The following is a 15,316-nucleotide window of genomic DNA, read 5'->3' as shown; positions in this document are numbered from 1 at the left end:
AATCTTACGACTTTTTAAAAAGTCATAATTAATGAATCAGCCGATATAAGGAAACCCAAAACCATGCTCACAATGGCAAACTTGAAAAAAAAACAACAGGCGAACACATATAAAATAGATGATCTGGATAATAATGAAAAACAAGCGAAAAACACCATAAACTAGCCAAAAACAAAGTAATATGAATTAAGCCCTACCTATCATTTTGTAGGTTAGTCTCAATGTTTGCAATGATCACTCATTTGTAGTAATTGTCTTTAAAAATAATCTATAACTACGTTTTCTTCTGCCCTATCTGAGAACAGCATAAAGTAGGGGCAGAAACCCTGAATCTAAAGCCGGGTAACTTACTGGGATTCTTGCTGTAGCTTTGATAAAATGTCGCTTTATCTGCTGCAGCGCTGCTACTCTTTTCAGTGATGAGCTCTTGATATATAGTTCTCGATATTCATGAGCTTTGAACAACCCTTAACTGGTAGTGCTCGGTGTAGGCAAAAAGCTGTCAAACAATGCTGTACTAAAGATTACACAGAGACTGAGAAGACTAACAGAGATGCAGCAGAAAAATGTACTAAATATTAGACTGAAACTGAGAAGACTAGCAGAGATGCAGCAGAAAAATGTACTAAAGATTAGACAGAGACTGAAAAGACTAAAAGAGATGTAGTAGAAAAATGAACTAAAGATTAGATAGAGACTGAGAAGACTAGTAGAGCTTCAGCAGAAACATGTACTAAAAATTAGACAGAGACTGAAAAAACTAGCAGAGATGCAGCAGAAAAATGTACTAAATATTAGACTGAAACTGAGAAGAATAACAGAGATGCAGCCGAAAAATGTACTAAAGATTACAGAGAGACTGAGAAGACTAACAGTGATGCAGCAGAAAAATGTACTAAATATTAGACAGGGATTGAGAAGACTAAAAGAGATGCCAGAGAAAAATGTACTAAATACTAGACAGAAACTGAGAAGACTAGGAGAGATGCAGCAGAAAAATGAACTAAAAATTAGACAGAGACTGAAAAGACTAAAAGAGATGTAGCAGAAAAATGAACTAAAGATTAGATAGAGACTGAGAAGACTAGCAGAGATGCAGCAGAAAAATGTACTAAAGATTAGACAGAGAATGAAAAGACTAAAAGAGATGTAGCAGAAAAATGTACTAAAGATTAGACAGAGACTGAGAAGACTAGCAGAGATGCAGCAGAAAAATGTACTAAAGATTAGACAGAGACTGAGAAGACTAGCAGAGATGCAGCAGAAAAATGTACTAAAGATTAGACAGAGACTGAGAAGACTAGCAGAGATGCAGCAGAAAAATGTACTAAAGATTAGACAGAGACTGAGAAGACTAGCAGAGATGCAGCAGAAAAATGTACTAAAGATTAGACAGAGACTGAGAAGACTAGCAGAGATGCAGCAGAAAAATGTACTAAAGATTAGACAGAGACTGAAAAGACTAAAAGAGATGTAGCAGAAAAATGTAGCAGAAATATGTACTAAAGATTAGACAGAGACTGAGAAAACAGACAGAGATGCAGCAGAAAAATGTACTAAAGATTAGACAGAGACTGAGAAGACTAGCAGAGATGCAGCAGGAAAAAAAACGAATTTAGCAAAATTACAGTAATAAACCCAGTTAGTTACACAGAGCTGGAATCAAGATTTCTGTCCAAATTTTATGGGAAGCAGACATCTGATGACAGATTTCTTTTACAGATTGTTTTTCCAACAAATAGCTTTTCTGTTAAGTGCACTGTGTAGACCATAAAGCTAGACCACGTCTACTGAGGCATTATGCATCATTTAGCATATCTATCCCTCAGCTCTGTAAACAGAACATGCACTAAAACCTACACGCTCTGTAGTACTTTCCACACTTTCCACACATTTACTGCTTTTTATGGTAATATGTATTATACTCACATTTGCATTTTTTCCTTTTAGCAGAGTGAGAAGAAGGCTCAGGAACCTACATGATACTTTATCTGTTTTCACAAAGTGCTTTGATCTCTACAATTTGATTGCTTGTGGCTACGCAACTAAAGTTGCAGAGTCCATTAGCCACTAGGTAGGTAAGGTAGCCACACAAACCCAACTGTACAGTATCTAAAATAAGCCAAGTTACATTCATTCTTTACCTACATAGAAAGCTTGAACAGAATAGATATGACTTTTCTATACGGTATATAAAATGTGCGTTTGATCAGCACTAGTGCCTGATGCCAGCGCTCGGGCAGCGTCTTACCTCTGAGCTGTGGTCATGATGGCATCCACAACCTCAATAATTCTATGCAAGGCAGAGTCAGTTCCGATTGTCATGTCAGTTCCACAAAAGTCATTATCTATGGAGCCCACCATTCCTACTATATTTAGGTGGGAATATTTCTGTGCGGCTGCAGCTTCAATTTTTCCTATGCAAAAGAAAAAAAAGCAGTTAAATGTAAAATAAGGCAAAAAACACTTTACAAAATATAACGGGCAACAAGTAATGGTCAAAATGTCAATGTTTGGATTTGCAAAATGTAGGAGATTCCAAAAATCAGTAGTGAATAGTTACCAATGAAAGATGTAAAGGGGTCACACCCCAAACAACATTTGTTAGGCCATGTCCGCACGTTGCTTTTTACCTGCTTTTTTGCTGCTTTGCAGTGCAAAACCCAAATGGCAAAAACAATTGACATGTCAATTGTTTTTGCCATTTGGGTTTTGCACTGCGAAGCTGAGTGTTTGACCAAAGTTCTGCAACAAAAAGGCTGCAGTTTGAACTGCATAGTGCACACAAGAGACCCAAATTCCCATAGACTTTGCTTGAAAAGCAGAACACAACCATTTTGGCATTAAACGCTGCAGTTGAAAAAGCAGCAAAAAAGCAGGTAAAAAGCAACGTGCGGACATAGCCTTACCCATCCACATGTATGACTAGTGGGGTCTGCCTGATGGGACACCCTGGGAATTGAGAGACCCTAAAACCCAATTTACAAGCTAGGGAATAATCTGTACAGGAATTTCTAACCTGCAGTACGCTTGTGTTTGGTTCATATGAACTGAATATCTGCAGATGATTGTGTAAAGGTTGTCTCAGTTGCAAATATGCAGAAAATCAGTGAATAAAGGTGGTGTCACACACAGCGACGGCGACAATGACGTCGCTGCTACGTCACCATTTTCTGTACGTCACCATTAGCTGGAGTACACATCGGGTTAATTACCCGATGTGTACTCCAGCTACGTCAGCAGGGAGCAGGCACTGGCAGCGTGAGAGCACACCGCTTAGCGCTGGCTTCCTGCTCTCCTAGCCAGGGTACACATCGGGTTAATTACCCGATGTGTACTCCGGCTCCGTCTACGTGTGCAGGGAGCCAGCGCTAAGCGGTGTGCTCTCACGCTGCCAGTGCCGGCTCCCTGCTCACGTAGCTGGAGTACACATCGGGTAATTAACCCGATGTGTACCCTGGCTAGGAGAGCAGGGAGCCAGCGCTAAGCGTGTGCGCTGGTAACCAAGGTAAATATCGGGTAATGGTTACCCGATATTTACCTTAGTTACCAAGTGCAGCATGGCTTCCACAGTGACGCGTATCGTTATGATCGCTGCTGCGTCTGTTGTGTTTGACAGCTAAGCAGCAATCATAACAGCGATTTACAAGGTCGCTGTTGCATCACAGAAAAAAGAGAATTTTGTTACTTACCGTAAATTCTTTTTCTTATAGTTCCGACATGGGAGACCCAGACCATGGGTGTATAGCTTCTGCCTCCGGAGGACACACAAAGTACTACACTAAAAGTGTAGCTCCTCCCTCCGAGCATATACACCCCCTGGATGACAAATCTAACCAGTTTAGTGCAAAAGCTGAAGGAGGACATCCACCCATAAGTAGAGATAGAGTAAAACCCGGAATAACCGGAACCTCTGTCTACAACAACAGCCGGTGAAAACACACGGAACAAGAACTGCCAACAGGCAACAGGGAGGGTGCTGGGTCTCCCATGTCGGAACTATAAGAAAAAGAATTTACGGTAAGTAACAAAATTCTCTTTTTCTTCATCGTTCCTTATGGGGGACCCAGACCATGGGACGTCTCAAAGCAGTCCATGGGTGGGAAATAAACAGAACTGAGAAGTAGGCAAAACCTAACTTCACAAATGGGCGACAGCCGCCTGAAGGATGCGTCTGCCCAAGCTCGCGTCTGCCGAAGCATGAGCATGCACTTGGTAGTGCTTCGAAAAGGTGTGCAGACTAGACCAAGTGGCAGCCTGACAAACCTGCTGAGCCGTAGCCTGGTGCCTGAAAGCCCAGGAGGCACCAACAGCTCCGGTCGAGTGCGCCTTAATCCCTGGCGGTGGGGGCACCTAAGAACATTGGTAGGCATCGGATATGGCCGACCTGATCCAACGAGCTAGGGTCGGTTTAGAAGCCGAGAGACCCTTGCGCTGACCTGTGGTGAGCACAAAAAGAGAGGTGCACCGCCTAAGAGCGGCGGTGCGTGACACATAGATTCGGAGCGCCCGCACCAAATCTAAAGTATGCAACGCTTTCTCAAAGCGATGCACAGGGGCCGGACAAAGGGAAATTGAGGGACAGTCCTAGCTGCAGGCCGGACTGTAGAAAGGACAGGATGGTCGGCAAAGAAAACGGCCAAGGAGCATGGCTGGAAGAGCGACACCAGGACAGGAAAATCCTCCAAGTCCTGTGGTAAATCCTGGCCGAGGAAGACTTCCGAGTCCTAGTGGAGATGACCTCGGAAGGAATGCCTGAAGCCGTCAGGATCCAGGACTCAAGAGCCACGCCGTCAATCTGAGAGCCGCAGAATTCTGGCGGAAAAACGGACCTTGAGAGAGAAGGTCTGGGCGGTCCGGGAGATGCCACGGCATTTCTACGGACAGACGGAGCAGGTCTGGGTACCAAGCTCGCCTGGGCCAGTCTGGAGCAATGATTATAACCCGACGGCCCTCCATCCTGATCTTGGCAGGACTCTGGGCAAGAGAGCTAGAGGGGGAAACACGTAGGCCAGACGGAACTGGGACCAATCTTGAACCAGCGCGTCCGCTGCCAAGGCCTGAGGATCGTGGGAGCGAGCCACGTAAACCGGGACCTTGTTGTTGTGCCGGGATGCCATTAGATCCACTTCCAGAGTGCCCCACCTGCGGCAGATTGACCGGAACACTGCCGGATGCAGGGACCACTCGCCGCTGTCCACGGTTTGACGGCTGAGATAATCTGCCTCCCAGTTTTCTACGCCTGGGATGTGAACTGCGGATATGGTGGACTTGGAGTCCTCCGTCCACTGAAGGATGCGTTGAACCTCCAACATCGCCAGGCGGCTGCGAGTCCCGCCCTCGTGATTGATGTAGGCAACTGCAGTCGCGTTGTCCGACTGGACTCGAATGTGCTTGCCCGCCAACAGGTGGTGAAAGGCTACGAGAGCTAGAAGTACAGCCCTGATTTCCAGCACATTGATCGAGAGGGCTGATTCAGACGGAGTCCAAGTGCCCTGTGCTCGGTGGTGGAGAAATACTGCTCCACAGCCGGAGAGACTGGCGTCCGTGGTGAGGATCACCCAGGACGGAGTCAGGAAGGAGCGTCCCTGAGACAGAGAGAGGGCCCGAAGCCACACTGAAGAGAGCTCCTGGCCTGTGGCGACAGAGCCACTAGCCTGTGCAAGGAAGAGGTCCGCTTGTCCCAAAAGCGGAGAATGTCCAGCTGCAGAGAACGCAGGTGGAACTGGGCAAAGGGAACCGCTTCCATTGACGCCACCATCTGCCATAGCACCTGCATGAGGCGCCTGATGGAATGACGGCGGGGCTTCAACAGAGAACGCACCACCAGATGAAGGGACTGCTGTTTGACTAAGGGCAACTTCACAAGTGCCGGCAGAGTCTCGAATTGCATCCCTAGGTACGAACGTTCCTGGGTCGGGGTCAGAGTGGACTTGGGCAGATTGACAAGCCACCCGAACTGAACAAGCGTGGCGAGAGTGAGCGAGACACTCCGCTGACAGTCTGCACTGGATGAGGCCTTGACTAGAAGGTCGTCCAGGTAGGGGATTACTGCCAACCCCTGGAGATGCAGAACCGCAACCACTGCTGCCATGACCTTGGTGAACACACGAGGGGCCGTGGCTAACCCGAAGGGGAGAGCCACGAATTGGAAATGTTCCTCTCCGATTGCAAAGCATAGCCAACGCTGGTGTGAAACTGCAATTGGCACATGCAGATAAGCATCTCTGATGTCGATGGATGCTAGAAAATCTCCTTGGGTCATTGAGGCAATGACCGATCGCAGAGATTCCATGCGAAAGTGCCGCACCTGAACATGCTTGTTGAGAAGCTTGAGATCCAGGATGGGCCGGAAGGAACCGTCCTTCTTGGGGACTAGGAAGAGGTTTGAGTAGAAACCTCTGAACCGTTCCCGGGCGGGAATCGGAACAATTACTCCGTTGGCCTGCAAGGATGCCACGGCCTGTGAGAAGGCGGCGGCTTTGGAGCAGGGGGGAGTGGACATAAAAAATCTGTTTGGCGGGCTGGAAGAAAATTCTATCCTGTAGCCGTGGGAGATGATATCCCGCACCCACTGATCGGAGACGTGCTGAAACCACACGTCGCCAAAGTGGGAGAGCCTGCCACCGACCAAGGACATTGCTGGCGCAGCCAGATAGTCAAGAGGAGGCTGCCTTAGTGGCAGCGGCTCCTCCGTTCTTCTGAGGACGCGGCTTCGCGCGCCAGCTGGGTTTGCGATCCTTGGCTGAGTTAGTGGACGAAGATGAGGGCTTAGAGGATGACCAGTTAGAGGAACGAAAGGAACGAAACCTCGACTGGTTCCTGCCCTGGACAGGTTTCCTGGTTTTAGTTTGTGGCAAGGAAGTACTCTTCCCGCCAGTGGCTTCCTTAATAATTTCATCCAGTTGTTCACCGAACAGCCGGGACCCAGCAAAGGGAAACCCAGCAAGATACTTCTTGGAAGAAGCGTCTGCTTTCCACTCTCGAAGCCACAAGATCCTGCGGATCGCGAGGGAATTAGCGGAAGCCACCGCCGTGCGGTGAGAAGGCTCCAGAATGGCAGACAAGGCATAGGATGAAAAAGACGAAGCCTGGGAAGTTAAGGCAACCATCTCGGGTATAGAGTCCCTGGCGAGGGAATGTATCTCCGCCAGAGAAGCAGAGACTGCCTTAAGAGCCCACACTGCTGCAAAGGACGGGGAGAACGAGGCTCCTGCCGCCTCATATACAGATGTGGCCAGAAGGTCAACCTGGCGGTCAGTGGGATCCTTAAGAGAGGTGCCATCGGCCACAGATACGACTGTCCGGGCCGAGATTCTAGACACCGGAGGGTCTACCTTTGGTGAGTGAGCCCACTCCTTGACCACTTCTGGTGGAAAGGGAAAACGGTCATCAGAACTACGCTTTGGGAAGCGTTTGTCAGGACAGGCCCTGGGCTTGGTAACAGTGGCCTGAAAACTGGAGTGGTTAAAAAACATACTCCTTGCTCTCTTAGGTGAGGTAAACTGGTGTTTTTCTACCAGAGAGGGTTGTTCCTCTGACGCTGGTGGATTGAGGTTCAGAACGGAGTTAATGGATGCAATCAAGTCACTAACATCCGCATCACCCTCAGATAAATCAATGGGATACATAGAGGTAGCGTCTGAGCCCACAGTAAAAGTATCCTCCTCACCCTGCAATTCAGCTTGTGAATCAGAGCCGTGGGGCGAGGAAGGAGAAGAGTCCCTGCGTCTCCGTTTAGGAGGACGGGGTCCTAAAACATGCTCTGTTAGCTCTGCAGAGCGAGTCGGAGCGGCAGAGGCGCCCTGAGAAGGGGGCTGATGCATGGTCAGCAGAGTCCGGGACAGCTGTCCCATGGAGTCGGCAAAAGACTGGGAGATAGCTCTGGAAAAAGATGCTACCCAAGCCGGGGGTTCAGCCACCGGGGCCGGAGCAGCCGGAGGGACCCCTGAGGAGGCTCCAGGCTGAGGCACCACCATGTTAGAGCAGGCATCACAATGTGGATAAGTGCTCGGTTCAGGCAGTATGAGCTTACATGCAGTGCATATAGAGTACAGCTTTGCAGCCTTGCTCCTAGTGACAGACATGCTGCTGAGGTGGAGGCTCTGCAGCAAAGAACACACTCCTTTGAGGCTCTGCAGCAAAGAACACACTCCTTTAGAATGACTCCCTGAGAGTGTATAATAAAGCCCACAACCAGAGGTTGTGGCTTACCAGACCGCTTTTTGCCACTTTCTGTGTGCCCTCCGGATTGCACAGCTCGGACCCCCAGTGGATGCAGCAGCTGCAGCAGCCAGCGCCGATCAGTGTGAGAATGCTGATAAAATGGCGCTGGAGTGAGGAGGGGGGGCGGGGATTAGCCCAAGAGCGGGAACCGGAGGGCCAAGGAGAGATACAGGGGAGGGAAACATCTCCTCAGAGAGGAGTGTCCTCCCCTCTGCTGAACGGCCGGTGGGCGGCGCCGCACTGTTCCCCTGCATGACTGACATGCAGGGGAACTGAAAACGAAACTAGGCCGCAACTGAAGCCGGAGCCTAGATTTTTACATGCGGCCGACGAGCAGGCACCCTCGGCGCGGTTCTCAGGAAAAACCCAGAGAACCGGCTGGAAATCACAGCAAGGTTAACAAACACACTCCCCCCTCAATAAATGTACAAGGGACCCCTGAATAACGTCTCAATACTTAGCTTATGAGACGCAGGGCCATGTCCCTGGGGGAGGGTTGAGCGCTCCGTCCGGCAGGATCCTGACAGGGCTGCGGATGGAGACCGGTCTCCTGCAAAGCAGAGAGAACCGTGATGGCTCCCACTTCAAGCCAGAGCCTCAGGGGATGGTGAAGGAGCGCGGCATGTGAAGGCTCCAGCCTTGTAAAGTCAACCTTAACAGCACCGCCGACACAGTGGGGTGAGAAGGGACATGCCGGGAGTCCAGACTGGACCCGCTTTTCTTCCAAATCTTTGAAATCAAAAAATCAAAAATCAAAAATCAGAGAATGCATGTGTGTGTGACCTCCTGAACACAAAGCATTGAAACTGGTTAGATTTGTCATCCAGGGGGTGTATATGCTCGGAAGGAGGAGCTACACTTTTAGTGTAGTACTTTGTGTGTCCTCCGGAGGCAGAAGCTATACACCCATGGTCTGGGTCTCCCATAAGGAACGATGAAGAAATGGTGACGTAACAGCGATGTCATTGTCGCTATATGTGAACCCAGCTTAAGACCTCATTCAGATATCATCCGTTTTCAAAGTATGAGTGCTATTAGTGTTTTTCACAGATAAATAATTTATTGGACCAACAAGTGAATAACACATATATTTCTCAATGATTTGCCTATAAGACTTTTTTAAGGACATGATGGCATCCACCAGCGTTTGTGAAGTCCATGGAGTCCAAAAAACAAGCAGTTAAATGTAAAATTAGGCAAAAGATACTTCACAAAATATAATGAGCCGCAAGTTATGGTCAAAATGTCAATGTTTGAATTTGTCATGGACTTCACAAACACCAATGGATAGATGTCATGAGTGTGTCGTGCTCTGGGGAGACCTCTGGGGAGTCTGGGACCAGAAGGTCGCAACGCCTTATTGTTCGCAGGTCTATAACTTGTATTTAGTACTTTCTTTTAGTGCTGTAGGGGTAAAGGACTGTTTCCTATCTGGCTGTCCTGTGTAGCCATAATCTCAGGTGCAGCTCTTTTGTGACCACTCTCCGCTATACAAAGTCACTGTAATGCCTGCCTGGATCAACAGACTCAGATGGGATGTAATGTACAGACTAGAGGGAAGCCACTCACCAAGCAGGACCCCCAGAACCCTGAAACCCTATAACCCCTATACAGGGATTTGGAATTACACAGGGCCCTGGAGATCACAACCTGTGGAAGGCTGCAGTCCGATGAGAGTAGTCGTCAGGCAGGGTCAAACCAGGAATAGCAGAACAGGGACAGAATCGGCAGGCAAAGACGTAATCCGAAAACGTAGCAGAAGTCAAATCCAGATCGGGCAGTGAGGTACAAAAACAGCAGACAGAAGGGTAGTCAGAAAACACGCAGAAGTCAGCACACAGGAATCACAAAACAGAACAGGGCGGATCAGGAGCCAGGATATCAGAACTATCCCTGGCAGAGGTCAGCAGACAGGAGGGGAACTAAGAAGGGTGTGGTGTCTTCCCATTGGCTGTAGCTGAACGCTGGCAACTTCAGCTGGAAGACACATGCCACCCAGTCAGCCAGTAGTATTGCAGATCCCAAGATAACCCAGCCCAGTGGATGATCGAAGCCTGCGCCCACCGGTGCCGCTGACATCGACTCCTCTCCCCATCTCTCCTCTCCACCAGCACCATCCACGGCAGGAACACGGCGTCGCCTGGCGATCGGAGCAGAAGTCACTGGAGCGGACTCCGGTGGTGACGTAACAGTCACTTATCTTGCCATCTGACGCCGGTTATAGATTCTCATTCTATTGCTGACCAATTAGGAAAGCGCCTGGATCTGGAAGAAGCTGAGGAGTTTTGACTATTGCAGCTGTGGTGTTTAGCTGCATTGGATGAGCTTGGAGTGTGTTCTTTTTTTGTGTCTATTTTCCCTCTGTCTGTCTCCCTTACCTCTTGTTGTAGTACTGCAGTGGTGAGACTAGTGATCTCGACGGCCTTTTCACTACTAGCCAGGGTGAGTTCAGGGCAAGCGACCGACTAGGCACGTGGTAGCGACGGGGGGAAGTACCCATATAAAGACGTTAGGAAGCACAGGGTACAGACATAGGTGAGTTGCAGGAAGTGTACCCTCTCCCTATTGCCATGGCCTTTCTTCTATACCTTTCAGGTTGTTACCTTTGTGTTGCACCGCACCATCACAGATATCCTTGAAAAAGGCTTAGAGCTGAAACGTTGGGAAATATATCCGTTATTCACTTGTTGGTCTAATCAATTACGTTTGAATTAACTTTACTAAGTAGTCCTATCATCATTGTCAAAGGTTATCTATTCACTTTGGACTACAGATATTGCTTTCTTCAGAGCATGATATTTAGATTAACAGTAGTGTGAGCCTTCTTACCTATATAATTGGATTTCATGGATAGAACTCGCACTTAGTATAATTTTTAGGGCTGTTAAGAAGTCAGATTTTTTTTGCTGACGTCTGATATTGATTTGAGTGTCGGTTCAAAATCGGCTATGCCATCTGAGTGCTATATACGTTTTTCATGGACTACTAGCTAGGAGAAGGAAGAGAAACTTTTTTCTTATCTGAGAAAAACTGATGAAACTTGAACCATACTCAGATGAAATTGATAAAAATATGATGAAACTGAACAAAACAAGAAGGACTGTTTTCCTTGAACATGAAAAAACGGACATCTGGATGAGCCCTAACACACACACGGTTCTCATGGATTCAGCTGGGAATTTTTACACCGCTCAGGAGTGGACATTTTTGGTTGGTCGCGGCATTAGGCCGTGGCCACACGGGGACTGCTGCGATCCTCGCATGAAGCTCGGCTCACGCTGGCAGTACAGTGGGAGCCGAGTGTCATTGCGACTGAGGTCCAATCATGCAATCGGACCACAGCTGCAGGGGGCAGGCCGGCACTGAGAAGGGCAGGGCCGGCGCTGAGGAGGGGAGGGCCGGCGCTGAGGAGGGGAGGGCCGGCGCTGAGGAGGGGAGGGCCGGCGCTGAGGAGGGGAGGGCCAGCGCTGAGGAGGGGAGGGCCAGCGCTGAGGAGGGGAGGGCCGGCGCTGAGGAGGGGGGGGCTGGCACTGAGCAGGGGAGGGCTGGCGCTGAGGAGGGGAGGGGAGAGCTGGCGCTGAGGAGGGGAGGGCCGACACTGAGGAGGGGAGGGCAGGCGCTGAGGAGGGGAGGGCTGGACTGAGGAGGGGAGGACGGGCACTGAGGAGGGGAGGGCAGGCGCTGAGGAGGGGAGGGAGGGCACTGAGGAGGGGAGGCCCGGCACTGAGGAGGGGAGGGCAGGCGCTGAGGAGGGGAGGGACGCACTGAGGAGGGGAGGGCAGGCGCTGAGGAGGGGAGGGCCGGCGCTGCGGAGGAGAGGGAGGGATTTATCTCCCTCTCACCTCCGATGCCGGCTATTGCCATTCTCGCCCTGCACTCGCGGTACACCGGTGTAATGCGAGTGCAGTGCGATTTTTCTTTTGCCCCATAGACTTGAATGGGTGCGAGAGAAACAAGGATCGCATTACACTCACAGAATGCTGCGACTGTTTTCTCGGTCCGATTAGGGCTGAGAAAATAATCGCTCATGGGTGCTGGCACATATACTAAGAATACTTGTGCAATATTAGCCTAAGTGTTTGTTATTTCTGTGTATTGTTTGAGTGTTTTTCATCTGTATTGTCACCAATGTAGTTACTCTTATTGTACTAACAAATAATGACCAAAAAATGCAGAACAATATATGACCAGATCACAGATCAGATGTGGTCAACATAAAGATAAAATAATATTCATGTGAACAGAAACCTCAACTGTGAAATCTGAAACTTATCATAATAGAAGGTCGATATGGAATGTCACGGCCCAATCCGGTCCTGAGCTGCCCCCTGTTATCAACTTAGTGAGATACAATTAACTGTTTAATACAAATGCCAGCCTGGAAATGAGACGGAAGAACTTGTGTTTGGACCAAAATTGCTAATACGACTAAAAATATAGACATTCACACAATGGAGCGATCCAATGACCTGCAGGTCCCCGATCACTCTTAAGCTGGTGTCACACATAACGACGACGACAACGACGTCGCTGCTACGTCACCATTTTCTGTGACGTTGCAGCGACGTCCCGTCGCTGTCGCTGTGTGTGACATCCAGCAACGACCTGGCCCCTGCTGTGAGGTCGCCGGTCGTTGCTGAATGTCCAGCTTCATTTTTTGGTCGTCACTCTCCCGCTGTGACACACACATCGCTGTGTGTGACAGCGAGAGAGCGACGAAATGAAGCGATCAGGAGCCGGCACTGGCAGCTGCGGTAAGCTGTAACCAGCGTAAACATCGGGTAACCAAGGGAAGCCCTTTCCCTGGTTACCCGATGTTTACGCTGGTTACCAGCCTCCGCTCTTGCTGCCAGTGCCGGCTCCTGCACTGTGACATGTGGCTGCAGTACGCATCAGGTAATTAACCCGATGTATACTGTAGCAAGGAGAGCAAGGAGCCAGCGCTAAGCAGAGCGCGCGGCTCCCTGCTCTCTGCACTGTGACATGTAGCTGCAGCACACATCGGGTTAATTAACCCGATGTGTGCTGCAGGAGAGCAAGGAGCCAGCGCTAAGCGCGGCTCCCTGCTCTCTGAACATGTAGCACAGCGACCTTATGATCGCTGCTTCTGCTGTGTTTGACAGCTAAGCAGCGATCATAACAGCGACTTACAAGGTCGCTGTTACGTCACCGAAAATGGTGACGTAACAGCGACGTCGTTGTCGCTGTCGTTTAGTGTGACACCAGCTTTAGAGTGCTATGCTAAGTATATACAATAGATGCAGAAAGTGAGTGAGATATCAGCACCGGATTTACCATTTTGCACCAATTCTTCCAGATATCCACTCCATTCCTCTCGGAAAAGGTTAGCCCCCGTCAGGCTTCCATCTCCCCCAATAACGCAAAGGTTTGTGATCCCACGCTGAATCAGATTGTAAGCCGCCTGCAACCGGCCATCACGGGACCGAAACGATTTACAACGAGCACTGCCGATGACTGTCCCACCCTGCAATGGAAACAATGCTGAAGGGCTTCAAAGGAGGACCATAGCATATAAAGAAGAAATAAACAAGAAACATTACAGCCCAAGGTGAGGTATGGAATTAACATTTTTGTCTTGACTGAAGGTAATTTTTAGGACCAGACAAAGGGTCTGCACTTTTCCAGAACAGAACCACTATTGTCTATGGCTCTGCAGCTCAGTTCTTGTCACTAATACCATACACAGCCCGAGGCCACCGATGGTGTTGTTTCTAGCTTTTTCTAAGCCTGGACAACCCATTAGTGAGTACCTATGCTTCATTTTATTTATGTTTTTTCTTTTAAAGGGCTTGTTCTATCATTTTTCTTTAGGAACACACTGCTCCCCTAATTCCTACTGTCTAAGGCCTGCGACACACATCCGTGCCGCCGGCACATGTTTGTCACTTTTTACACGTACCGGCGGCACGGAGACACGTTAAGCAATGCTACTCTATTGTAGCAGGCACACACACGTAAAACCACACGGAACGTGTGTCCGTGTGCGTTTGTACGTGTGTGCGTTTTTCAAAGCGCTGAGATGTCAGTGTTTTCTCCGGCAGCACGGGTGTCACACGGCCCGCACCCGTACCACACGGGTGTAGTGTGGATGCTGTCCCGTGTGACACGCGCCGGAGAAAACACACGTGTCAGTGAAAAAAAAAACCATTAACTCACCTTCTCCAGCCCTTCTGTCTCTGCCGCTGCTGCCTCTTGCTGCCGACCGCCGCTCATTATTCTCATTTAATATTCACTTCACTGCCTGGCAGCAGCAGCAGCGGGGAGACGGGAGGGCTGGAGACTGAGGATCAGCACCACGGACAGCAGCGCGGACAGCAGGAAGGACCAGGTGAGTATGTAAATTACCGGTTCTACGTGTGCTATCGCGGATAGCACACGTAGAACACACGTGGCCCGCACGTACCAGAGACACGTACTTACCTGCACGCAACACGCAGGGGAAATACGTGTCTCTCGGCACGTGCGTGATTTTCAGTGTGGCAGAGGCCTAAAAGGCATGCTCTTCGATGCTGCTATGGGTGGCCCCTGTGCCTCTGCAGCATTGGAGAGATGCAGGGGCACTGATTCTGGCTGGAATCGGGAGATAACAGGGCGCTTCAGTGATCCAAGCTAGATTCAGAAATGTGCTTACAAGCTCTATTTAACAAAGCTTGTAAACGTTGCCCATGTTCGGTCACCACTACTATGGCCGGTAACCTAAGCACAGAGCTATAAGCAATTAAAGAGAATCTGTCATGATATTTTTGCTCCCCCATCTGAGAGCAGCATAATGTAGAGACAGAGACCCTGATTCCAGCGATGCGACACTTACTGAGCTGTTTGCTGCCAATGTTTTCTGTGCTGCAGATCTAGCAGTTATACAGAGCTTATGAATATGCTAGACTACCTGACAACATGCCAAGTAGTCCTCTAATGATAATCTACTGCTGATTAATAAGTGATTTTATCAAAACTACACTAACCTGCCCAGTAAGTGACACATCGCTGGAAACAGGATCTTTGCCCCTACATTATGCTGCTCTCACATTAGGTGGCAAAAATCTAGTGATGGATGCCCTTTAAATTTAAA

General features: G+C 49.1%; 1 protein-coding gene across 5 annotated transcripts in view; it reads right to left on the bottom strand.

Moving 5' to 3' along the window:
- Positions 1–15,316, bottom strand: part of PFKP (phosphofructokinase, platelet) — a 180,557-nt gene that overhangs the window by 87,457 nt on the left and 77,784 nt on the right. For all 5 annotated transcript variants that reach the window (XM_075315472.1, XM_075315473.1, XM_075315476.1 and 2 more), the window contains exons 4-5: positions 13,522–13,711; positions 2,252–2,417 (exon numbers count right to left, since the gene is read on the bottom strand). In XM_075315472.1, coding sequence (XP_075171587.1) covers positions 2,252–2,417; positions 13,522–13,711 — 356 coding nt within the window. The remainder of the gene's footprint in view (positions 1–2,251; positions 2,418–13,521; positions 13,712–15,316) is intronic.

This window comes from Anomaloglossus baeobatrachus, chromosome 6 (genome assembly GCF_048569485.1).
Source record: "Anomaloglossus baeobatrachus isolate aAnoBae1 chromosome 6, aAnoBae1.hap1, whole genome shotgun sequence".
In the NCBI taxonomy this organism is placed as follows: Eukaryota; Metazoa; Chordata; class Amphibia; order Anura; family Aromobatidae; genus Anomaloglossus; species Anomaloglossus baeobatrachus.
Note: the sequence above shows the minus strand (reverse complement) of the source record. Positions and strands in the feature narration are given on the sequence as shown.